The 26,115-nt window shown below is 31.4% G+C and overlaps 2 protein-coding genes across 6 annotated transcripts in view; one reads left to right on the top strand and one right to left on the bottom strand.

Moving 5' to 3' along the window:
* The window catches only part of LOC108725535 (ATP-binding cassette sub-family G member 1), a 34,788-nt gene extending 20,882 nt beyond the window's left edge, over positions 1-13,906 (top strand). For all 3 annotated transcript variants that reach the window (XM_018452594.1, XM_018452593.1, XM_018452595.1), the window contains exons 4-10: positions 3,977-4,172; positions 4,428-4,575; positions 6,066-6,305; positions 6,956-7,072; positions 8,065-8,325; positions 12,577-12,833; positions 13,323-13,906. In XM_018452594.1, coding sequence (XP_018308096.1) covers positions 3,977-4,172; positions 4,428-4,575; positions 6,066-6,305; positions 6,956-7,072; positions 8,065-8,325; positions 12,577-12,833; positions 13,323-13,661 — 1,558 coding nt within the window. In that variant the 3' untranslated portion in view covers positions 13,662-13,906. The remainder of the gene's footprint in view (positions 1-3,976; positions 4,173-4,427; positions 4,576-6,065; positions 6,306-6,955; positions 7,073-8,064; positions 8,326-12,576; positions 12,834-13,322) is intronic.
* LOC108725533 (uncharacterized) lies at positions 6,250-26,115 on the bottom strand. Of its 3 annotated transcripts, none has more exons than XM_018452590.1 (11): positions 25,992-26,115; positions 22,607-23,397; positions 22,317-22,522; positions 21,854-22,209; positions 19,165-21,737; positions 18,874-19,056; positions 18,483-18,782; positions 18,213-18,404; positions 17,948-18,061; positions 17,763-17,855; positions 6,250-6,318 (listed from the first exon to the last, which is right to left on the bottom strand). In XM_018452590.1, exons 2-11 carry the CDS (start codon positions 23,378-23,380, stop codon positions 6,316-6,318), a joined length of 4,794 nt encoding a protein of 1,597 aa, XP_018308092.1. In that variant the 5' UTR covers positions 23,381-23,397; positions 25,992-26,115; the 3' UTR covers positions 6,250-6,315. The 3 variants fall into 3 exon arrangements, with proteins under 3 accessions (XP_018308092.1, XP_018308091.1, XP_018308090.1); XM_018452589.1 differs by lacking the exon at positions 6,250-6,318 and adding an exon at positions 17,383-17,610; XM_018452588.1 differs by lacking the exon at positions 6,250-6,318 and adding an exon at positions 17,512-17,610 and having other exon boundaries at positions 26,003-26,115.

Below are 26,115 nucleotides of genomic sequence, written 5' to 3'. Positions count from 1 at the left end.
TAAATACCCATGGAACACAGTTCTCCAAGGGACATTCTAAGAACGTTTTGGGATGTAGAACGTTCTCTGAACAATCTTAGAACATCTCTTAGAGAACTGTGTTGTGTGGATAAATTTCGATTATCGAAAAAAGAAAGTTTTAGAGAGTGCTGCATCTAGTAGTCAATTCATTATTTTCCTGTTTTCGTGTCGCGAGATCGAACGAGTATTAAGGCCGCAGCACAGATTTTTGCATAACGCATAACGCATAGTGCATAAGCGAATCAACTAATCAGAATCTTTCTTTTCCTTCCATTCCATGGAAAAGAAGAATTTCGATTGGTTGATTCCCTTATGCACTGTGCATTATGCATTATGCAAGAATTTGTGCTGCGGCTAATAGAATAAAAAAAATTAGAAGACACATCGTCGATTACAGTGGCTGTTTTTTTTGGGAAAACCGCCCATTGAGCGCTCATTGAGCGGTTTTTTTTTGCTGAACGCAACCATTCAGTGCCAAATTAACTAATGCGAAAAACAAATTCGATTTACTGTGAGCTGTCTGAGGTTTGAGAACAACAAAAACAAATAACGTTGATTACATGCAACATTAAACTAAATACGAGAACTTTAAACAGTTTTCCATTAACTCCAAATTATTCGCTGAAAACAATATCGTTGCTAATTCATAACTCATCATGAAAACAGAACTTTTTTTTCAGAAATTAGTTCTTTTTTTTGCACTATTATGTCGTAATATCGTCGAAAAAATATTCATATACGTCGGAGAGCAGCACAATTAGGTAATTTGTATTACCGTGAAATATTAAGTATTCAAGCTAAACTCTACTTATAATCATTTTCACGTGCCAGAACACATCATGTGTGCGATGAGTGGTCGCTATTTTTTTTCTACAATCTCAATATAATTAATTTTATATATTTGATGCGAGCACTGTTTTTACATTGACTCACAAGGAAATTTTTTTTCGCTCGAAAATATACGTTCTAATTGCGCTTTTAATCAATGAATTAAATCAAATCTTACAGAAATTAGTAATTTGCTATGTGCATAAATATCATTTCAAAATTAATGTATACCTCATATCATATGTATCTCGTAAATTAGTATTACATACTTGTGGTTATTTAAAACATGCTTCTTAATCTGTGATACTTTTTACGTTATAAATTTAATTTTATTTGTTTTCTATAGTTTCGGACACGGAATTCTTTTACATGTCGATATATGGAGATTCTTTACGTTATAATTAATTTACGATATGGCAGATTATTATAAACACTTATACTTGCTGGATTTTAAAATTTTCTGTGTTAGCTCATATCGGCATTACTTATCGTTTTAGATTTAATCACTTGAACCTATTTCATTTATTAATTTAGATATTTTAACGTTGCAATTTTTCATGTGCAATTATTATAATAAACAATTCCGATGCATAATATCTATATAATTCAAGCAATCACAAGTACTCTTATAAAATAAAATCAATTAATGCTATTTGCTTCAACGAAATTTGAATATTACTTTGCAATAAGAGCCGATACCTTATTATTTCTGCAATAAACTGCAAAAAATATTAGAAAATGAGTCTTAATCGGATGATAAGATAATCACCTGTTAGATAATTACTGATAATTACGAGCAATAATTCATATTTAATCATTCTCTACTTATTACATAAATGCATTTCCAGTTATTATATATCATAAAGTATACATATATTACACAACATATACAGAAGAGATTCGTGTTTATACATATAAGAGTATTATAGAGCGATCGTGTCGTTTTTTCTTGGATCATTATTTTCCGTAGAAATCTAGAAGAGTATTTTACATGAATAACACTGATAGTAATCTCAATTATAAGTCATACATTCTACATGCGCGCGTACGCGTGCGTGTGTGTGTTTATCGGAAATCTTTCTTTTTTACAGATATCGTTTATTACTTAAAATATATATATTATTTATACATATATTCTTACAATAATATGATGTTGCAGAAAGTTTATTATTTCCATCTTGTGATTTTATATATAAGAAGATGTAATTAAGATAAGGATAAGCAATAATAACCTACTCGTTGTTGAAACTCAATGTCAATAATATTAAAAAAATTGGTCAAAGACGAGCAAATAAATTAAGATTTTGTAAAATCGAAACTAGTTTTGCTTGTTATAATAGGTTAGAACATCTTAATTTATTTGCTCGTCTTTGACCGATTTTTTTAATATTATTGACATTGAGTTTCAACAACGAGTAGGTTATTATTTCGACTTTTGTAAAATCGAAACTAGTTTCGCTTGTTATAATAGGTTAGAACATCTTAATTTATTCGCTCGTCTTTGACCGATTTTCTAATATTGTTGACATTAAGATAGGGATATTAAAAAGTAAAAAGACGTGTTTTATCAGAATGTATAATGAGAAAAAATATGTAATTTCACAACGTGTTCGCTTCTTTGTAACCTTATCTTAATGTAAGAAAAAACGTGTTGTTTCATTTAAGAAAAGAGCGTAAAGTTTGAAGTGGCTTCATATTTAGAACAAAATTTAAAATATCGTTCATAAGATGTCTTCCGTGCAATTGTTGCGAACAACAAGTTGTTACTTGAGTAAATTTATTTATTTTTGAGATATTTGTCTCTATAATTAAAAAAAATATTAATTATGGTTAAACATTTGCGACTTTTGAATTGACATTAATTAACATTTCGAGTTAAACATCAATTCCGAGAAAAAAATGTATATATGGACATATTTTATATATAATTATATATATAATTGTCAATTTTTTATATAATTATATATGAAACATTTTTTCCTGGGTTCAAGTATATCAATCTAATTGCATATGAAGATTGTACATAGAATATCTTTAAACATCGTAATATTAATTAACATTTTGAGTCAAACATTAATTTGAATACATCAATCTATATACAAGATGTCCAAACAGGACCCCGGATTTACTCGAAAGATCTATACCTATACATTTTTCATTAAATACTTTTTGAGTTATGAGACTTGAAGATTACAATATCGTTGACATTAATAAGCATTACCCAAAATGTACTCCCGAGAAAAAATGTTTTATATATAATTATTTTATATTTTATATAAAATTATATATAAAATATGTTCATATATATAACATTTTTTCCTAGGCTATGTAGATGTCAAACTGATAAAGATCAACAAATAAATCTTTTTAAACCTTACAACTTTTGTCAGAAACATTTTTCAAAAACGTCATCCTCCCGAGTAAATTCGAGGACCTTTTTAGATACTCTATATATGCTTACGAAAATAATATCAAATACCTTTAGTTTTACTGGATGAAAAAAAGAAATTATTTTTCTCATGTGATAATTGCTGCCTATTAAGTGCTTGTTTCAATATGATAAAAACATTTAAAAAAAGTTCCGCAGCGCGCTTAAGTGTCTTAACTAATAAATATTTTCTATTCTATATTTATTCGATTTTCATATCGATGCATATCGCACTATCATATTATTCATATTGAAAGACTGATGTTCACTTTCTGCTTCCATTTTACATTATTGCATGATGAACGACATTATGCGTGCGTTCTGAATTACGCATAAAGCGCATGACGTATCGTTTTATCCTTCTTTATTATTTGGTGAACAAGGACAAATGATACATCATGCGCTTTATGTGTAACTCGGAACCTATATTATAAGTCAGTGTAGGATAGTTACATTGAAATTAAAAATTACATAAATAATCGATAATTATGTGAGACTTCAATGTTACATCGTACTTTTTAAGACAAATCAGCCATGTGAACATATTTATGGAAACTTCATGTCCTCTTATATAACGTTATCTCATATATGTCTCTCAATATTTTTCGCTAGAAGCCCGAATTAACAATTTTTTATAATAACTGTGTGTAAATTATAGTACTTTTTCATAAATATAAATATAACGGTGACAATGCGTAGTGTATCAGGTGTAAGTGGTGAAGTTCTGGTCAACGGTAAGGTTCGAGTACCACATAGTGAACGATGGAAAAGGACGTCGTGTTATATACAGCAAGACTCCATTATCAGAACATTCATAACCGTGGGAGAAGCCATGACTTTAGCCGCTCATTTGAAGCTTGGTTACACAATCAGTTCCGCTTATAAGCATTCTCAGGTTTGTGACAATTAACTACCCATTTTAATTGTTGCGTCGTAAATTTTTCCTTAATTTGATATCTCTTTAAAAGAAACGAACAAATATCTTGTGTTCAGTTTTGAAAGAGAATTTGAGAAAGATCTGACTGTTTCTCATCAACTCTTCGTTTCTTTATTTTATTCACGACATGTTCGATTTACGTTTCCCGTTATCTCTAGACGTTCCCTGTCGCATTTTGTAATCTTTTTTTACGTTCGATGAATACGTATGTAGGTTTTAGAACTCTTGGAAATGCTAGGACTGAGCCATTGTTATGACACGTTATGCGGAAAATTATCGGGTGGACAAAAGAAACGGCTTGATATCGCCTTGGAACTCTTAACTAATCCTTCAGTATTATTCCTCGATGAACCAACGACTGGTAAGTAATAAAAATACAGACTGTCATATTTATATTAATATTATATGATAATATTAAAAAAAACACAATTAAAATACGAAATTTTAATCAATTCTTGAACGATTTTATGGGAACGAATGTAATATTTTGATTATGTATAAAAGTCTGATTGTGAGTAGATAAAAATAAAATTAAGAAATAAAAACTCAATACATAAAATTGTAAAAACTCAATACATAAAATTGTCGGAATTTAAATTTAAAAAGTTGAACATTAAATTAAAGGAACGTCAAGAATACTTAAATACTTAAATACAAAAACGTATAATAACTTCAATGAACAGACGTCTTTGCTAAATGATATTTTGTGATTAAGCTTAGTAGGAAACATATACTTAATATGTAGAATGTTCCAGAATGAGAATATTTTATGCTAAGTCATAACTGACAAATAGAATACATAAAGACAACCACGATGTCTTAATAAGTATGCAGTTCGTTAATGTAAGCAAATCGTTATATCATAAAAAGCGAAAGGTTACTATTATTACGTGGATTTATGTTTATCTAGACTTTTTTGTCTTTTTATGACTTTTATTACCTTGATGAAAATAAAAATCAGAGCGTAAGTCGAATGTAATGGCAGAATAACAGAAGCGTAAACGAAATTTCTAGGAGGTGAAAATTGAAACATTAAAATGTAAAAGAAGCGTAAATGATTCTTTTACATTTCATTGTTCCAATTTTCGTCTTCTGAAAGTTTCATTTACGCTTCTGTTACATCCGATCTCCCATCCGATCAGCTCCCATTACATTCGATTTACGCTCCAATTTTTATTTTTATCAGGGTAGCTCATATTTTTTATTAGCCATTATTTCATTTAGATATCTCTAAAACTTTATAAATTTGATGCAGACGATCGCAAAATTGTATCTTAACGAACATTGTAATGCGATTGTTAGAAACCTCTGTTTATCAAGTTACATTTGTAGCCAAAGGCAAAAATAACGATTATCATGCCGCGTAACTAATGTAGTTAATAATTGCATGCGATAACAATTTAATATTTTACACTGAGCGTCATTGTACTCATGTCAGATTATATGATTAAAAAAAAGTTGTGACATTATGATCATGATGTTATGCTGTGGTAGGCGAACCGGTAGAATTCTCGCAACAACCTGTCTCGCGATTCGCGATGTGTATTTCCGATTACCTCATTCTATTTCCAGTCTCAATTACGCTTGCTTAACAATGTATTACTGCACCTGTATGATAGACTTTAGATCTATCGTCAAGATTGCATCGTAGAAACATAATACTGTTACACATCGTCAGTTTTTAAGCTTCTTCAAGATAACGCAAAGATGGAAATATGAGATATCAAGGGGATTGTACTCGAATTTCTCCATTGAGTGCTTAATGCATTGCGTGCGAGGCGATTGCGAAATGCATTTTCCACAGAATGTATTACCGCTTTCTAGGACATTGTAGAATTATTGACCTTACAGGTCTGGATTCCTCTTCGTGCAGCCAATGCGTCGCTCTTTTGAAGCGGTTGGCGGAATTAGAAAGGCGTACGGTAATCTGTACGATTCATCAGCCAAGTGCCTTGCTCCTGGAGATGTTTGATTCCTTGTACGTGGTGGCTAATGGTTATTGCATATACAGAGGCTCGGTTAGCTCGTTGTTACCGCACCTGACTTCTGTCGGTGCCCATTGTCCGCCTTATCACAATCCAGCTGATTTCGGTACGTAGTTTTACTAAAACAAATAAGGTAATCTTAAGCCCGAGCTACCTCTCGTTGAATCTACTAGTTACGTAAATGTCAGCTAACAGAGTGCGAAATCATCGGCAAAAAAGGACCAAAGCTGCATTCCACAATGGTCGTTTCGCAAATAATCGTATCCTAAAAGAGACTTCATAAATTGCACGATATTATGTAAGAGCGAGTTAACTCACTACACAAGAATGTAGTAACAGTCTCGAATAAATTAGGCAATAGTCTGAACAATTTAAGTCTATAGGTTAATGATTAGAATCTAGAAAGCGTTTGATATTGCCGATGTGATTAAATACAATGGATATTTATTTTTAAAAAGATCTCTCCTGATCTCTCTTTCTTTCTCGCCTATTACTTATGGATCCGATCTATTGTAAGCGCTTTATTTGCGAAGCATCAAAATAATAGACACAATTAAAGTAAGAACAATTGCATATCAAAGTCCTATAACGACGTATTTCAATAAAAATTGATTGCAAATGCACCGATTGATTGCAAGTACGCAGCGAATGTTGAAATGGTCAACATTCACTTAGAAAGCGCGTTTCTACACAACAGCGAGTAATCATAGTTCTGGAAATAATGATTTTTAAATCAAATTCTTGAATTCGTTTCAGTCCTCGAGGTTGCGATCGGCGAATATGGTATTTCGCTCAATAAACTGGTGGCAGCGGCGGAAACTTTACCAACTAATCAGAAAACGATCGCTCTTACCACGAGCTTGCCTGAAGAAAGTAAGGCCATTTTTTACAGAAATTTTACTTCGATTATAAATCTAACGTATATTTTAAGTAGATGAAATATTTGTCAGATCATTTATAGAAGATGTCTTAGGCTATAATTAAACTGCACTGAGAGAATATGTTAGTATCTTTTATAGATAGGGGAGAGTGGTCTAAATCGGACTTATTTGCAGTTTTTGCTCTCTATAAGGCCTAAATAAAGTCCGATCGTAAAATCGAAGGTGCTATTGAAAAGATCATTTAATTCCCTTTATTTTTACTTCAGACCATTTTGACGTATCTCTCACCTGTGTTAAACTACAATGAAAAATGTAAAAACGCTTTTTCCGGTTCGATTTGGTTTACAGTAATGATTTATAAGGATTTTCTTTTTTAAAAAAATTTTCGCACGATGGCTGAAAATACATATTTGCGTCTATTTTATGAATGTTATAACAGAGAACTGTCAAACTGCTATCACATGTTCGATGTCTTATAAGGACTTTACATTAATAGTATGCATATCATAAATAGTATGCAAATCTGCTTAACCGTATTCATTTAAATTAAAAAGGTCCTTTTTATTTGAAACACGGTCCGATTTAGACCACTCTCCCCTATAATAAATACTCGATCATTTCCTATAAAAATTGTGTGAATATTCAACAAATTAAAACTATTTGATAATCTATAAATATTCTATTGTTATATACTTACGCCTCACTCATATAATTAAACGAGGTTTTTTTCTTATCTACAAGAATGATAAAAACTTCACTGAAAAGTATATGCAAAATATCTCCTTTTTATTTTTTCTCTTTTTCCTTCTCTGCTCGCTAATAAACATATTATGAAACACCTGTATTTTTTAACCTTAACATTCTTGTGCATGCAAGACAGTAAATCATCGAAGAGCTTTGACAAAATTGTACGAGAAGATTTATCAAATTAGTCTGCAACCATAATCATTAAAAAATATTGATTTATATTATCTATTATTCTAGCAAACAGAATCAAGGAACCGCCACCACCTGCCGGTTTTCTGACGCAGTGCTACCTTCTGTACAAAAGGCAACTACTAAGTATAAAAAGAGACTACTCGTTATTGCTGGCGCGATTGCTCTGTCACCTACTGATTGGTGTGATCTTCGGGTACCTGTACATGGGAAGTGGCTATCGAGCTAATGTCTTAGCAAATTATGTTTATCTATATGGATCGTTGCTTCTTCTCGTTTACACCGGCAAAATGGCTGTTACTCTTGCTTGTAAGTAGCTATAAATTATATCTTGAGTTTTAGTGTAAATATTCAATCATAACGAGCCACAAAATACAAATTAATATATTCAAAAATGTATCCATGCTTTCTTCTATGAGTGACTAATAGTAATATGTTAACGTAAGCATTGTAAATGCAAATTTAATTTAATTGATATTTCGTCATGGCTTTACAATGAAAATAATGATAAAAATATAATTTGCGTTCCTCATTCTATACATTGAGATTTTCGGTGCCGATAAATTGAATAATCTGTAATATCGGATAAAGAAGAAGACCGTGTAATATATCAAGATACATGATACATTAGCTATGCTAGCCGCATTAATCATCGCAATGACGAATCCTGTTAGTCATATTGATATAATATTGTGGTATGTCATTAAAGTGATTAGCATCTCCGAGGCGTTTAGATCTTTTAGTTTGTAAAAGCATTATATAACTTAAACTCGATGATAACATCGAATTATCTATTTATAATGTGTTTAATTTATGGATTTCTATAAACTCAATCAATAAACACGTCTGCAACATGCATCATATAAGTAGAATTCGTAATTAGATTGTATTTTCCATTCAACTTTTTCGACTTCATTTGACTTAATTGTTTTTAATTTCTCATAATTTAACTTTATTTAATATTTATACATTACAACCGCGTAATCCATTATTTTCAATTGATCTTTATCAATTTTTCAGGATTATCATAACGAAAGTTATGTTAATTTTATTTATTAAGACAAATTTCATTTAATAAATACGATGTTTATTTAAATTAAATATACCGATGAATATATTAATTGCCATTACGTTCGTGAATTCTGTTACAAGAAATATTTAACTGCGGGTGTCGATATGCTGCAATTGCTGTAATTTTTGTTTCTAAAGTAGCGTGCAACAACTTGACTTCATCGAACGAAAACTAGTCATTTTTTTGTGTTACCTTCGCAACGCCGTGCAATGCTGTAGATCGAATAATATTGAAGGCCAGATTTCACCAGCTGTTTCTTTCATTGCTTCAATATCATTTTATGATTTGTGACCTGCCATAGTGTGTGTAGAAATAGATCTCACTTCAAATCTATCAAAAGTCGTGAACTTTAATACTTAATATCTTTACAGAAAAAAAGATTTTCTCTGCCGCAGCTAATCTTAATTTGTTATAATATATTTGCTGCCGTAACTATAAATTTATAAACTACAGCGAAATAGTTTGCTGTTGCTGCTATAATATAGATATCACAGCTAAGACATTAGCTATAATACCTATATTTGAGCTGTTCATATTTTACATCTGCCATTTAGTTACCACATGTAGTTTTTAGTTACGACAACTACTTTTTTTTCCATCTTGGTTTGCGGGACAGACCGACACTTTTTTTCGCCAGATTCTTTCGTTTTATGCGAAAACGCGTCGAACAAGCTTGATTTTATTGATTTTTAAGGTGCTGGAGTCAAACTGTATAATTACCCGTTTTTTAAATATTTAACGTTGAAAATGACCTTGTCGGTAATTTTCATGATCATATTCGTAATTAGGGCACCAAAATATAGTGGTATACCAATCGACAAGAAAATCGGGGGGTTCACCTTTTCGGAAGTCTATCCTCAAATTCAAGTCATGTTTGTACAAATGACCAAAAAGTGACCATAAGGCCGCGGTCTGATTCGGATTGTGTCGCTCACAATGCTTAAAAATCATTTCATCCTTGTTTGTCAAATGTTGAACGAAGACAAATAATGCTCATGAGCGTTGTCAGCATGAATCGGACCATGGCCTAGGTTTTATTAGACATTCTGTGACGTCATATTGACGTCATAAGTCGCCAGTTGGGTAGTATAAGGGCGTTCACACCTTGACGGAAAAGCAGAAAGTGGAAGAGCAGCACCTAATCAGACCTCGCACTGGTAGTCAATTTCGGCTTTTTGTACTACTTACTACCAGTGCGAATTGTGATTGGCCACTGCTTTTGCGCTTTTTGCTTTTCCGTCAAGGTATGAACGCGCCCTAATGGTCAGTAAAGACCCAAAATATGACGTCAAAATGACAAACTTCGCTACCTGGGGGACCCCGATAAAAAATTTTTTTATATATTATATTAATATGTATAAATATGTATAAACATAGCGCTAAACACGCATAAATATTCATACTCATATATTATTATACATGAAATATATTTTTCTTTCTTTTGTAAAATTACTTTTTAAAATGTAAAAATAATATTGAGAAAACATCAAAAATAGTTAATGGGACAATTTTCGCATTGTTTGTTTTAGAAAAAATCGAGTTTCGAAAAATGTAAAAAAATTTGCTCATACGTAACTATATATAATTTTACATGCAACTATATATGAGCAATTCTTTTACATTTCTTCAAACTTGATTTTTTCTAAAACAATGCGAAAATTTTCCATTTAATTATTTTTAATGTTTTCTCATTATTATTATTATTATTTTTAGTACACTAAAAAGTAATTTTACAAATGAAAGAAGCCTGTATGAATATGTATGGACATATCTCATATATAATTATATACGTTTATGAATATTTATTCATGTTTATGTTTATATATATTTATATATATTTATTCGTAGAGAATATATACATATATATATATATTATTTAATTTCACGTTTTTAAATGTTGAAAACGTTAATTAGTACATTTGTCCAGAATTGTCGTCACTAATTTCACTTATCTTTCGAAATATTGTGTGAGTTGGTCGACCGTAATTATCTTCACTGTTGTTGCATCAAGCAGTATGAAATATTCGTAAACGCTTATAGCACGCTGTCATTACTTTGAGATGTAGGTCAAGGAAATGCGAATATCTCTGCCATAGCTATTGTGATTAAATTTCATAGAGCAACCACCTGACTCGCCTTAGTGCATCTCTATAGCTTCGAGGAAAATTAATTTAAATCGAAAGTGATTAATAACGTAATACCTCTCTTACAGTTTTGATGCGTACTATATGTGTTGACAATCTCAGTAATTTATCGAATTATCTAATTTGATAATTTGTCTATGATTATGAACAAATGCCCTATAGGCGCAAAATATTCCTAGAATATGTTATATAAATATTATTAAAAAAAAATTAAAATAAGTTATAATATTGTGAGAATATTGTGTGTGTATAATATTTTTAATGTTTAATTTTTTATGAGAGTATTCTATATGGATGTTTTATATCCACTTGTATAAATATCCTTGGTATATTTCCTTTAAAACATCCCTAAAATATTATTAAAATATTTATTCATATTAATTACACTGGCCGACGTGATTTTTGCTATTTGAATAAAAGATACCATTTCCGATGTATTTTCGCGTGCTGAACACGAATCCGGCAATAAAATTGCTCTATCATGTCGTTTGTGAGAAAAGTGAAGTTAAAGGTGTAAAAATTGACGTTTTTTGACATATTTGTAAATTATTAACATCTCTTCTTAATTGTTGAATTATTGTTTTCATCTATGCGTATCTGCAGAACATTGTATGTAATAATCTTTTTATTAATTCGTATTGCAAATAATTTTCGTGCTATGAAAACATATTGATCCTAGAATATTGCGTTTTAATGCGGTCGAAGCACGCTAAGTTTTTTCTTCACTATAATCCATTGACAATTTTATATTAATATATTGATAAATTTAGTCACTTTCAGTCTATCTTATGTGTCTTGCGTAATGAAATACTTGGCTAATTACATTTATTTCATATCCGTTTTTTTTTATTAAGAAGAATGTGTTCAATAACTTTTTTATGCACTTGGCATATATTTTTTCTTTTTTTAAAAAGGGTTTTTAGGGATTTTTTCCTGTGTTCTATGTATAAAATTTTCTCGTTTACACAAATGCATTCCATTGTATTTTCCATTTCTATGCATATATTTATAAACTAACATGTGTAATTTTTAGAAGTGACTTCAATCGAACTTTGATTAATTAAGTCATTAATTAGATCAGCTTAATACAGAATTTAAAAAAAAGACTTCAAGTAAAATTTCTAACTATATTATTCTTCTCTAGTTTTTCCATTTATTAAACAACAAAAAAATTATTCTATCCACGGATTAATAAATTAGTACAGATTTTACTCAATGAGTTAATTATCGATCAAGTTAATCGCAGTTTCATCGTAGTTTTTTTTTATCAGGATTTCTGCTTCGGGGATCATTATCGGTATTCAATGAGTATTCAGTTTCCGTTTATACGCCTCTTTGTTTCAGTCCCACTGGAGATGCAAATTCTCGTGAGGGAGCATTTCAATCGTTGGTACCGGCTGGCGCCGTATTATATCAGCATATTGATGATCGAGATACCCTTTCAAGCGGCATGTGCGTCGTTGTATCTGGCAGTGAGCTACTGGTTGACTGCACAGCCCATAGAAACGAATCGGATAATATTCTTCAATGTAGTTAGCATAGCTGCCAGTTTGACGGCGCAAGCATGGGGTTTCTTCATCGGCGTTACTACGCCAATTAAGGTAAATCTCTTCCTTTTTAAGTAACACTGTAAAATATTAAATTCGCATTTTGGATCTAAAGTTACCCCCTACATCACAAAGTTGCACAAAAGTTGCAGCAACGCTACTGCAATATTGTATGTTGTAGCAATATTGCTACATATATGGGTATGCGATAGATGTGCGTATTAATTAACTTAGGAAATTCCGTTCCTGTTTTAAATTCTTATAACTCGGGTCCTAATCAAAATTTTAGACCGCTATTGATATTTAAGAGTAAAAAGAGTTATTCTTATTTCGAAAATCTATAGTCAACGACGAGGTGAGGCGTGTGGAAAAAAGATATAAAGGTTGAAATCCTCGAAAAACAATTTATACTCTTACATGTAAACACATGTGCATATTTATATCTATAATTCGGATTTATTGCGATTGGATGTGCTAAAAAGATATTCAACTTTAGATGTGATGCAGAAAAAAAGACACTGAACTTTTCGTAATTCTTTACAGATTGCCGTCTTCATTGGCCCGATAATCGCAGTACTGTTCTCCATCTTCGGCTTCTGCATACGTTACTTCGATACGCCACAAGCGTTCCGCTGGATGTTCCATATATCATATTTCCGTGCTAGTTTCCATAATTTGATATATTCTGTATACGGATACGATAGAAAGGACTTAATGTGCGACGAATTTTATTGTCACTACAAGAAACCAAGCACGTTTCTCAAAGAAATAGAAATCAATGACATAAATGTGATTAATAATCTGGTACTCGTCCTCGGTATCGGGGTGCTGATGCATCTTCTAACGGCCAGCGCGCTTTGGTGCAAGCTCAATAGAAGATGAATCAAATATGATCCTATCAAATACAGTATTTGTGGTATTGCGGGCAGTCCCTTTGAGAAACGACATAAAAGTTCTGAGACGCTTTCCTCACGGGAAACGCGAAAGTATAAATAAATCCCATAAGAGAAATTTTGGAAACTCTAAGAAAATTGGAGGGTCGTATTAGTAGTCATTATTTCTTTAGACCTTAATCTCGCTGGATACGAGATGTTCTACGGCACTTTGAGAATGTTTTCTATCAAATCGAAAAAGATTGGGTATCAACATCGAATCTTGTAAAGCTACCAGTTGCAGACGGGCTTTTTAAAGTACTCTATTTAGCGAAATAAAGTACTAGTCCGAGTTATTTTGTATTGATCGAGACAAGACGCTGTAATCGCCAGCAATTTCGTTCATAAAAAGCGGTGGTACTAAAATGGCAAGGTTTATATATAAACAAAGTATAAGGTTTATACAAAGCAGAATATCTGTATGTATGTAAGCCTAAGTGATAAGGACAAATATACATGATACAGCGCGCATTGAACGTCGTTATTATAGTTTAGAATGGTATTTAAAACCCTAAACAATTTGATATACTTTAGTTTAATCTTTAGTGTTTATTTAATTTGCGTTTTTAGTATTATCTATGGATATGTGAAATTGCCTAAATATATGTGAAGGTTTTGTTAATTAAATATTTTGCACTCTATTTGCTTACAATATCTTATCATAGAAAGTACGATCTTTTTTGCTGAATGTAGCAACCGTATTTTATAGAGAAAAATATAAAGTGAAAATAAACATATTGCGTCGATTTTTCTAAGAGAAATTGGTTCTTTTTTTAGACTGTTTTTCTATGAATCATTCTGTAAGAATTATTACAAACCGTTGAATAAATTAATTTATTCTTATTTTTTTTATTTCATGTTGTCATTTTTACATAATTACATGTTTTCCAAATTCTTATACAAAACGATACAATCCAAAGTAATACAATCCCATCACCAATTAATAGGCCTGCAAATTTATATATGAGTACATATTTATTTATGTAATAATTTATAATCCTAACATATTTTTTTTTTTAACTATTCTTTTATAGTTTTGCAGTATCAATGAAGATATATGAATAATCAAGAGAGAAAGATGAAGGATTGATTATCTTATAGTTATGAAGTTATCAATTACGAATAATTAAAAAAATGTCACGTAAGAAATGAGACATTATGTATGAAGAGAGAAGAAACGTTTGGAAATAAAATTACAGTATTATAGCTTCATTTCTTATTCAATTCACCGATTTATCGCAGATAATATCTTATTAGATCTTAGAATCAGATACATTGCAACTTTCTTTAAAATAGTATTCAGGTATTGTGTCATACTTCAGTAAATACTGCAGCTGATTAAAACATTACAATTTATTACGAAAATATTATTATCCAAGATTACGGTTAATTTTCCAAGATTAATTATATTTTACACAGAGGAATGTACAATACATTTTGTATTAGAAACTTCGCGTTTGCGTAATGCAAGTTAGTCAGTAAAAATAAACTTTGCAATTACAATTTGTTTCAAAATTTTTTTATTTGCGACATTATATATGATCTCTTCTTACAGTTTACAATAGAATTTATTTTCAGTATGAGAATTTGAACAGTTGATAACAAACTGACAAATTTACTTCCTTAATCTTACAAATATTATAGTTTATACCTCATTTTAGACTTAATCAGAATGGATTAACGTGCTAAACGAATACACTTATCATTTTAACTACATTTAGAAGAGCATACTTAAATAGCATCGTCTACAGAAAGGTAATTATTTTTATGATAATAGTAACAGTGATAACAATAATTCCAGTCTTATTCTTGTATATTAATAATTTTTGAGAATATTTTCTGTTGTTCGTTATACTTTCTCATACAAGTGCCATAAACATAGGTACCATACATAAAAATGATATTGCCATCACAGTAATTTCTAAGAAAGATAATACTGTACTGTTCTTACTAATTTGCTCTTTCTCTCTTGTAACTTTAAGTATTAAAGTAGAATAAAAATAACGACTAGAAATAAAATTAATGAAAGACTCAATAATATATATGATCTTTCATCTGTTGATTACATGGAGATATGATCTTTCATCTGTTGATTACATGGAGATAAAGTAATTTACATTGAATTTATTCTATGGAATATTGTATGTATATGAAACTGCATGTTTAGTACCTCTATATTATATATATAAATTATGTACATTTTTTATTTTTTGTAAATCATTTGTATTATTTGTATATATATGTGTATATATATATATATATTTTGTAATCCAAACAAATATCTTAGATGATATAAAATTGTATCTATTTTTTTATCTTAATTAACCATATCTGTGTATCATATCTGTCTTAATGTATCATATCTGTGTTTTAGTGGCTTGTATCATAAACATTTTATGCAATAATAGGGTTATCTTTTTAAAGATTTTACTTTCTTTCTCAAAACTTAGCAAATCTCTACTAAATTAAACGAATTTTAAATTATGATGTTAATAAAAATAAATATCCAATGGAAATTTTCAAGTAGTTCAAAAATATCTTAATGTTCATGAATAATTGATAATTTTTTTTTTTCAGTATTTTATGACGCTGATCTTAATGAACACAAAACTTGTAATAGTTATTAGTTGACATGTATGCTTAAAACGAAATAAATCTAATACGCAGCTAATTGTCAAAATTACATAATTATCACTATGAAAAAGATTTAAATAAATCACTTAAAAAAATTTGCATGATGATGTTTATTCCTCCTATCTCAGTTTATTTTTGTAAATAGTTCTTCTGAGCTATGCATTAATAAATATAAAAGATTATCTACTTCTTGTATATGAAATATATTGTGGAACGTTTCAATTTATAGATAATATATTCAATAAGCTTTCAGCATAAGTTTGATAACGAAATATTGAGAAATACATCATCAGAAATACATATAATTACGATTTTCAACGGTATCAACGAAAAGTATCGTAACAAAACTTACATATATATATATATATATAATATTCCTATAATCTTATAAGAAAAAATTCTCACTTATAATTTAGGTAATTAGTTGAAATTTTCGTCTAGAATAATAGAGAAATATAAAGAAAGATTAAAAAAAGGAAATAATTATGAGAGCTCAGTTTAATATAGTTAATTTAACTTAGAAATGTCTTTATATTTTAATGAAATTTCTAATATTCTTTAATCAATTTTTTAAAATTAATAAAAATTGTTTACATTATAATTTTCTTTTAAAAAAAGAAAACGAGGAAAAAGAGAGAAGAAATATAATTCTGAGAGTCCAGATCATGCTTAAATAATCTTTTCTTTTTTCTTTTATAATATGCGATTTGATCAGTCTCAGATAAAGATCGTCGTAAAACATTTGTTCATAACAGCAATATCAACAATACTTTCCATTGTGCCGTTAAATACACACACATGTGTATAATATATATTCTTATCTAATAAACACTAATAAAATAGCTCATATTATATACGACATAGAATGTATTGGACAATTACACAAGCACAATACTGTAAAACTAATAATTTAACATAAATGAAATTTATATGTATTTATAATCTTCACCGTTGAAAACATCGGTTAACTAAAACAAAAATTATTGGACGTAAGGAGAAAAAGTAAAATTTTTAATCTGTTCGATCAGTCCGAAATTAAGTAATGATTTAATGAAGCTGCGAGATGACAATCGAGATTATAAAATATAATTTCTACTATTTACAACAGGGGATTTCTATGTTCCTTTCTCTTAATAATTATTTACATCAATTTGTTACAACTCAATTCAATCGTAATTTTTCAATTGTTTCACTTTTCTTTGCGCCTCTGTTTCACCTTCTGTGCCATAAAGATGAGATCGGTGCTTCATTTCAGTTGCAACAGACTTTAATAAACCAACAGAGAAACAGAAAAGAGTAAACGTAAGAACAATGTAAATAAAGGGAAAAACAAAGGGAAAAAAGAGATAATCAAATAAAAAGAACAAGCCACGTTCAAAAATATTACATTATGATATTAATTTCTGACCAAACTCACCAGACGAGAACGCACTCTTTTTGGCATTTCTTCTTGTAAACTGTAGATGTCATTACGCTTTAAAATAAGTTGAGAGCCATCTTCGAAAATCACCTAAACAGAAAAAATGTAAATCGCAATTAATAATTAAGTAATCAATAAGGAATAAATTAATCTCTATATATAGATACTGAAAAATTACTTACAGTGAACATTATTCGATGATTTGTACCTTCGAAGACGCCATTATATATTTGACCGTCTGTCCAGTTCACCGTCACTGCGGCTCCAATTAGAGGTGTATTTTCAGGTTTATAGTTCTAAATAAGTATAAAATATGTGTAGAGCATGTCGCGAATAATATTGTATGTTTTAAAATAAACTTAATCTTTGATCACTAAAGAAATTGGCAAGAATTGATTGTGTATAGAAATTGAATTAAACTGATAAGAATGCAATGTTAAAACTTACAGTTACATCTACAGGGTACAAATCATCACTGAAGCTCTTATCGTCGAATGTAACCATATAAAAGACGGTATCCTCGATAGTTTTTACTTTGGCTTGATAATATCGTTTGTTACGATGCTTTGCCCAAACTGTTTCTCCTTGACGTATTTGTGGAATCTTTTCTTTGCCTTCATTGTGTTCATTACACGTTACCTAAATGCCATAACATTGATGTTAACATCTAGAAGCTTATTGATATAATCATATTTTATGATTTAGAAAATACTGTACCTGAAATTCCTCTGAAGTATACACCGGTATGCTAAATGTAGCGCCTGCCGCGAGACCACAAGACGGATGAAACGCATTATTGCACTGATTACATTTCAAGCACGCTCCACCGTCTTGGCTGCAGAAACAACATTTCTTGTGTAATGAGTCCGCGATGATCGTTAATACATTGATAGGATCTTTATTTATGGCATCTTTGAATGTGGCTCCTGGTACCATAAGCGTACATAAAATATGCGCCCATCTGCTATCACTGGTGCGCTTCAGTGGACCACCAAACATTGGGCACATACAACACATCTGTGTTTCGTAACAATAAAGCAGAATTAGACAAGACATAATGTTTAGTGAGTGGTAAAAACAGAAAAAAATAGATTTGTTAAACACATACCGCATCGTTTCTGCCAGCTTTACACCTGTCGCAGGCCCAATTTTGGATGTCTGTAGGTAATATAGTTATACCATAACAAGATGCATGAACAGTTACGTGACATTCTCTGCATCGTAAAAGTTTGTTATTCTCTGATTCCATAGCCTGTTCCTTAGAGTTTGCTGCGTAAATATTGGCTGGCACCTGATGCATATAAATTATTTTTCAATAAGTACTTTTGCAATTTTTATTATATATTCAAAAGAAGATTGCTACTAAAAAGTTGATAGTTATTAAGTGTTATTTTCTTACCCATATTGGTGTACTTTCGGGTAGCGTAGTTGATGTGCAATATTTCCAATCAGGTGGCATCATTCTACTGCTTCCGCTTGTACACGAGGCAAAAGTAGCACATATTGCACAATGGGACACTTGAGCGCTCCAATAATCATTGAATGCTTTTAGCAGATCATTGTTTGGTACATTCGGATAAATCATATCAGAAATGTGCCCTGGTATTACCGATGTTGGCTGAGAACTACAGAATTGTGGCATATCGGCAGATTGTGTTGATGTAGATTGATCTTTTGTGGGTTCTATCACCAAAGTAACAGTTGATGGGGTAGCAACAGGCATAGTAGTAACCTCAGGAGTAACACTTATAGAAGTATCGGTCACAGAAGCAACATTTGCAATAACTGGAGGAGCAGCTGTTACATTTGCAATAGCTGGAGGAGCAGCTGTTACAACATTTGCAATAGCTGGAGGAGCAGTTGTTACAACATTTGCAATAGCTGGATGAGCAGTGTTCACAGGAACAATGGTCGAAGAAGCCATATTTATAGTTTTTGGAACAATAGCCAATGGTTGTTTTCTTCTTGTTGTAGCTTTTTTCTCTTTGGGTTTCTTTCTTAATATAGGTGCCTTATGCTTTGATTTAGATGAATGTAAATGTAAACAAAAATCTGTTTGCTTTTGTAAGTCTTGTATCTGTGTCTTATTGTCAGATATATTTAAATGCTCATCTTCGTATAACATGTCTTTTTGCATATTTGTAATTCGTGATAGCACGTTTGAATCGGTCATATTTATCCGCGTATCAGTAGAATTATTGACTTGAGTTCCAATGAACGTATTCACAGTGCTAGCTTGAGAAGTATTCGAAGATGCATTATTATTTGACTTATTATTTTTTGCCGATGTTTTCCGTGGCGTTCCTTTTTGTAGCCTTTGACGCGTTGGTGCATTCTTGGTAATTTTTGGCATAGCTTGTTTTGAACTGTTTTGAACTGCAGATGCATTTAACAAAAATGTTATTTCAGTATTTTTATTTTGCATACACGAACCTATCAATAGAGGCCGAGGAGTTACCAGAGCAGGTAACAATGGGAATTGCGATATCGTATTGGGTATCGCATTTGCTTGTGATGGTATGGATGATGGACTTACAAAAGGAATGATATTCGAATCATCTAATGCGACTGCTTGAGTTTTAGGAACATTTGGATATATATTTTGCAAGGATGTCTCTATTAATTTCTTGGAACTGTTACTCGTATAGGGTGATTTTCCCATATTTAATTTCATGTTTAAATTTGTGTTAGGCTGGTTAAATTGATGGTTGAATTGTGGTGTAACATTGGAAAACGTGGAGTTACAATTAGTATTGGGCACCTTAGTAATAGCAGTATCAGATGGAAGCCTGTGAAGAAATGAAAATTCTAACGGTGGTGGAGCCAACTTTTGAACTGTGCTATCGTTTTTGATATACTGCATTTCCGTTTCATCTTGTAAAACTGGAGGTTTAGAGTAAGTTGGTCGAAAAATAAGATAATTTTTTTTTGATGAATGTTCAAGATAAATCTTTGACATAGGTTGTATCTGCTGGTTTTCAGTTTGTGATTTGGGAGGTATAATCGATGATGGTACATTCAAACGAGGTGCTTTTAGCAAGCTTTTATGAGTATTACTTTGTATTGTCTCGCTTTCTGTAAACACATCCATATTTTTGTCGTTTATACTTGTAAACTGTTCTATTTGAGCAGCCGTGGTTCTTGTACTTTCGTTCTGACATTCAGAATTTATGTTCTGTTCATTAGCAAAACAGTTGTTTTCGAAATTTCTACTCATAAATGTCATTTTTGAAGAATCACTGCTATCATTTATCGGTGAAACAGTTATTCTGCTTTCTGTAGCACTCATTAATTTTGTCATGTCTTTTTTATCGTTGTTAAATGCAGAACTTTTTGTCGGACTAATATTAGTTGTATTCGTAGTTTTCTTATTAAGCTCATTACTAAGCGAAACGCTTAGTGGCATTAAATTAAATTTTTCTTGGTTATTATACATATTATTTACAGCATACATGTTAAGATCATCTAATGATTTAGCTTCAGTTTGCACAGTAGCATCTGAAACGTTTGAAGTTGATGCATCGAAAAGCAGTATATTATCGCGTTTGCGTTTACCTTTGGACACACGTTTTGGCTTCAATTTCTTCTGTTCGTTATGTTTTGAATGCTTTTTTTTCCTTTTACCATCTTTTTCAATAACTGAAGGATTAAAATCATTTGAGGGATAACTGTCTATTTTTAGAGGATCTGTAGATTCAGCTTTTATAATAATTTCATCATTATAATTTCCTTGAGGCACAGGAAATTCTTCCATATTTTCCTGGGATATGTATTCAAAAGTAGACATATCATCTTCAGTTTTCACTTCAGTTTTAACTACATTCACATTCTGTGCATTAATTTTGCTGGCTTCCTTCTTAGATTTTGATTCAATTTTTGGTTTTTTTTCTTTATCTCCATTTTGTTTTTTCTTTCTTTTCTTACTTTTCTTGCGATTGTAACCATCATCATAGACAGTTGCTTCATCAATTTCTAAAATAAAAGTATACAATTAATAAAAATTTGCGAATCGCTATATGTGAAATATGTAATAACAAAGATTATAATGATAACAAAAATAAAAATATACAAAAATGTAATTATTTTACCCATTTCTCCTGCTTTTAGCCAAATATCTTCTAGGACCTCTAACTGTTGTTCATCTGGTGGTTCTTCTAGTTCATCAAATTCAATGTCTTGTAAGGCCTTTTTAACCTCTGGTGGAATATCTGTACGGTTCGCAAGTTCTTCCATGTTTATACCAGGATTCGTGCGTATAATATTCTTTTTCTTATGAATCATATGTCGCTTATTTTTTGGTGTTGCACTCAAATAGCCTTGTGGTAATTCACCATTGCTACTATTACTACATAATAGATCCATTTGTGACGGCATTGGTGCAGCAGTCTGCCTAGGATCTTCAGGATGAGGACCAATATCCTCACCACGTAACCACAATTCATACCTGTATAATCAGAGGATTAATTATAGATAGTAAATCTTTGAATGTAAATGTATTGAGTTTAGCAATATTATAAAATTAAATTATTTTTAAATAATTTAGATACATGCCTATCTGGTTGAAAACGTTTCACAAAGGTATCCATAGATATTTTGACCATATCTTTACTGCAGGTACATTGCACAGCTCTCTTTCCATATTCTACCCATCTAGGTGCTGCAAAATTAGTGGATTCGGCGCAATTGAATCCATGGTTAAAACCAGCATGATAACCATATGGAAATGTAATCATTATTTCTCCAGCTTCCTGCGTTATCTGCGAGAACAAAAATACGAAAGATATATAAAAAAAACTGATAGAAATATAAAATTAAGTAGTATAAGTAGAAAACAAACTTACTTTGTTACATGGAATAGAATACTGCCTTAATATTTGAGGAGATATAAGAGACATTTTGTGGCGTAAGAAGGCTTGGCAATTTTGATAGCTGGTTGGGAAAAAGCCGCTAGCTAGTCTCTCTAATCTACGTCCATGTTCCGGAGGTATAGCATACCACGTTTTTGGCGCACCAAAATGTAAATAATTTATGGAATATAGATCCATATCTTCTGTGTGCCAGGCAAATGTAGTTTTCCACATTCCAAAATACAGATAAGCTGTATTAACGCCATCGATGGATATACCGTAATCCTTATTGACGTAATCCAGAATTGTTCCTAAATGATTGATATTCCACTCTTTCACATCTGGATCTGTTAAAGAACCAGATACATCTGCGCCATATATCGGCGCCACATACGTTATATTCTTCCAGTACTTTCTCTCCAAATCTTCATAGTCAAAATGACGAGGAGTAGCGTAACGATCAGAATTGGCTAATTTACTATACTCTTGTACAGTCATTGACTTCTTTTGGATATTAATTTGTTGATAAAGTCCTTGTTTTCCGGTGACAACTTGGCAGATTGGCGCTGGGATGGTAAGATCTAACTCATCTAGATTATAGCCTTTCTTCCTAGGAATCCATTCAGGTGGCGGTATTACTTTTGCCAAACCAGCCTTATGAGCTCCTCGACTTTCCATATATTCCACATATTTCGTAAAATCTTTAAATTCCTCATATGTCGGTCTAAAGACCTGTATACGGGGTATTCCTCTTGCATTACTAGCCATCGTTGAATTTATTATAACTGTGAATAAAAGTTTTTTTTAATGTTTGATATGTAATAACACTATAAAAAATTTTAATTATTAATAATAATACTATAAACATTAATAAAAATACATATTTTTAATATATAATATATATTTTATACATTGTAAGGCAAGGAACAAAACCTCTTGAAAAAATCATTCACAATGTTTGTTTCCATAATCGAATTAAGTGTAGCAATTTTACATGTATAATGTTGCATTTTATATTTAAAGCTTACAAAAACATACACATAATTTGATATTCAGATAAGAAAGGAAGAATCTCTCTTTAACCCCCTTAAATGCCCTTTCAGTTGGAATACCTGACTTTTTTCATTACTTATAACTTTTTTTTAGTAATAAAGATACATATACATATTTGCTTAGTGTGCTCCTTAATGTCTGGCATTTTGATTGAAAAACAAATTGTTTATAAAATGTTAATTTTACGAAAGTTATAAACAATCGAATTGGATTCGGTGTGCCATACTCTTAAGCATCACACTGTGAAACCTACTGAGAACAATATACTTCCCAGAAAGCTAATGTTATTTGTCATTATTCTGACATCAAAATGATGATAAATAACGTCATCTTGCTCCCTGAAAACTATACTGTTCTCATAAGGTGGCGCTTAAAGATCCCAGCAAGCTGATGTTATTTTGACATCAAAATGATGACAAATAACGTCATCTTGCTCCCTGGAAACTATATTGTTCTCATAGTGTGACGCTCAAAGATCCCAGCAAGCTGATGTTATTTTGACATCAAAATGATGACAAATAACGTCATCTTGCTCCCTGGAAACTATATTGTTCTCATAGGGTGGCGCTTAAAGATCCTAAGCAAGCTGATATTATTTGTCGTTATTTTGACATCAAAATGATGACAAATAACGTCATCTTGCTATCTGGAAACTATATTGTTCTCATGGCGCTTAAGGGTCAAGCATTAGAAAAACATAATACCCAGATAGCATAAAACATTTTAGCAATAGTGCAACAACATGTTGAAATTATTGCCATGCTATATGGGTACTGATATATAGCAATAATTCTTGCAATAATTACTGGATTTTATTGATGGCAAAAGACTTTAACGTCTTATAAATACCAAAGCAAAATATATAATTTTCACTTCTATCTTTTCAATTAAATCATAATACATAAATAAACTATGCAATAAGACTGTGTAAAGCATAGATATCTTGAAGATATTAAAATTACCAAAATTTGTAGGACATGATTATAGAAGTATAGTGAGATGATGAAACACATTCTTTCAATTACATAACAGAATTATATTGATGCAGAACAATCACTTTATTATGTTAAAATTTTGCATTTTATACTACACTTAATATTTTATATACTGTGTTTATTATAAAAAAATTTAATTAGTTAATTCTGGGATCAATTATAATTACAAAAATACAAAGTATGAACAACCAAGCAAATGCATACGTTTCAAGCAATTTTTACTTTCAGACTTCAAAAAACAAAAAATGTGTTTAATAAAAAAGAACATATATACAGCGTATTTAATCTATAATACAACGTACTCCTTATTGATTTATTTAATTCCTCACGAAATTGACTTAAAAATTTCAAAAATACGTTTAAAAAGGCATTATTCTACAGAAATAATAATACGTTTGTATCTTTTTAATAAAAAAATGTGTAGTATATGCATGGCTTAAGAATTTTTACGTATTCTTTCTTCACTCCATTTTTTTTAGTTAAAAGATTGATATTTTAAGACACTCAATCAATTCGTGAGTAATTTTATCAGTGAAACGACAATTTATTACATTTCCTAAGAACCGAGCGTAAGAAATGTCGCGCTTTATGATGGCTCGATGGGTGACGCTTCATCGGGATAGTATTGAATCACGCTTGTATGTTAATTATATTTTTGGCCGGACCGACACGATATTCCCGGCAAGTGTTAAAAACCAGCGTACAATATATGAATTATTATCACGCTGTTTCTCATTCAGTCTTCGACAGAAACATCCCGCACGTGAATCCCGCGTTCAAGATCTAAGTAGGACGCCCATGTGCGACTTGCGTAAATAAACAGCGGCTGCATCCGATGCACAGGATGACACGAAAAAACAAGTTGAGGCGGCAATGAGGAAGACAGGAAAAACCAAAAATGTAAAAAATCGAACGTGGTCAATGATATACCAAATAAGAAGTGTAGTACGACAGAAATTAGAAATTACAATGAAAAAGAAGTGAGGGGGAAGGGTGTCGTTAGTGGCGGTGGCGGTGGCGGTGGTGGTGGTGGTGGTGGTGATGGAAGGAGTCTATAAACAAAATGGTAGTTATCTATTGTTGCCAGGATTCCCTCGGGTGGATACTTTTTTGTAACGGACAATCCATCCGATACACTCGACATCCGTTCGTTTCGCCGCGCGAAATGACTGTTTTTTTCTCAACGATTATCCGATATACATGCGTCAGTGGCTGTGATGGACGCGGAGGCATGTTTGTGCGAGTTCAGTAGTAGCATCGGAACGGCGAGATAAACGGGTGGACAGGAGCGGCGTTGTCGCGCTTGGATCGCAAAAACGAGCGGTGCTTACATCTGACAAACCTGGGGATCACCTCTCCTGTATCAATACCATCGTCCGTGAAACGCTAACGTGAATACCACAATTTCCGAAAACACACACGCACACCGTCGTTGTAGCCGATGCTTCGAGTCGC

The sequence above is a fragment of the Mycetomoellerius zeteki genome, unplaced genomic scaffold (genome assembly GCF_001594055.1).
Source record: "Mycetomoellerius zeteki isolate Tzet28-1 unplaced genomic scaffold, Tzet1.0 scaffold35, whole genome shotgun sequence".
Taxonomy (NCBI): Eukaryota; Metazoa; Arthropoda; class Insecta; order Hymenoptera; family Formicidae; genus Mycetomoellerius; species Mycetomoellerius zeteki.
Note: the sequence above shows the minus strand (reverse complement) of the source record. Positions and strands in the feature narration are given on the sequence as shown.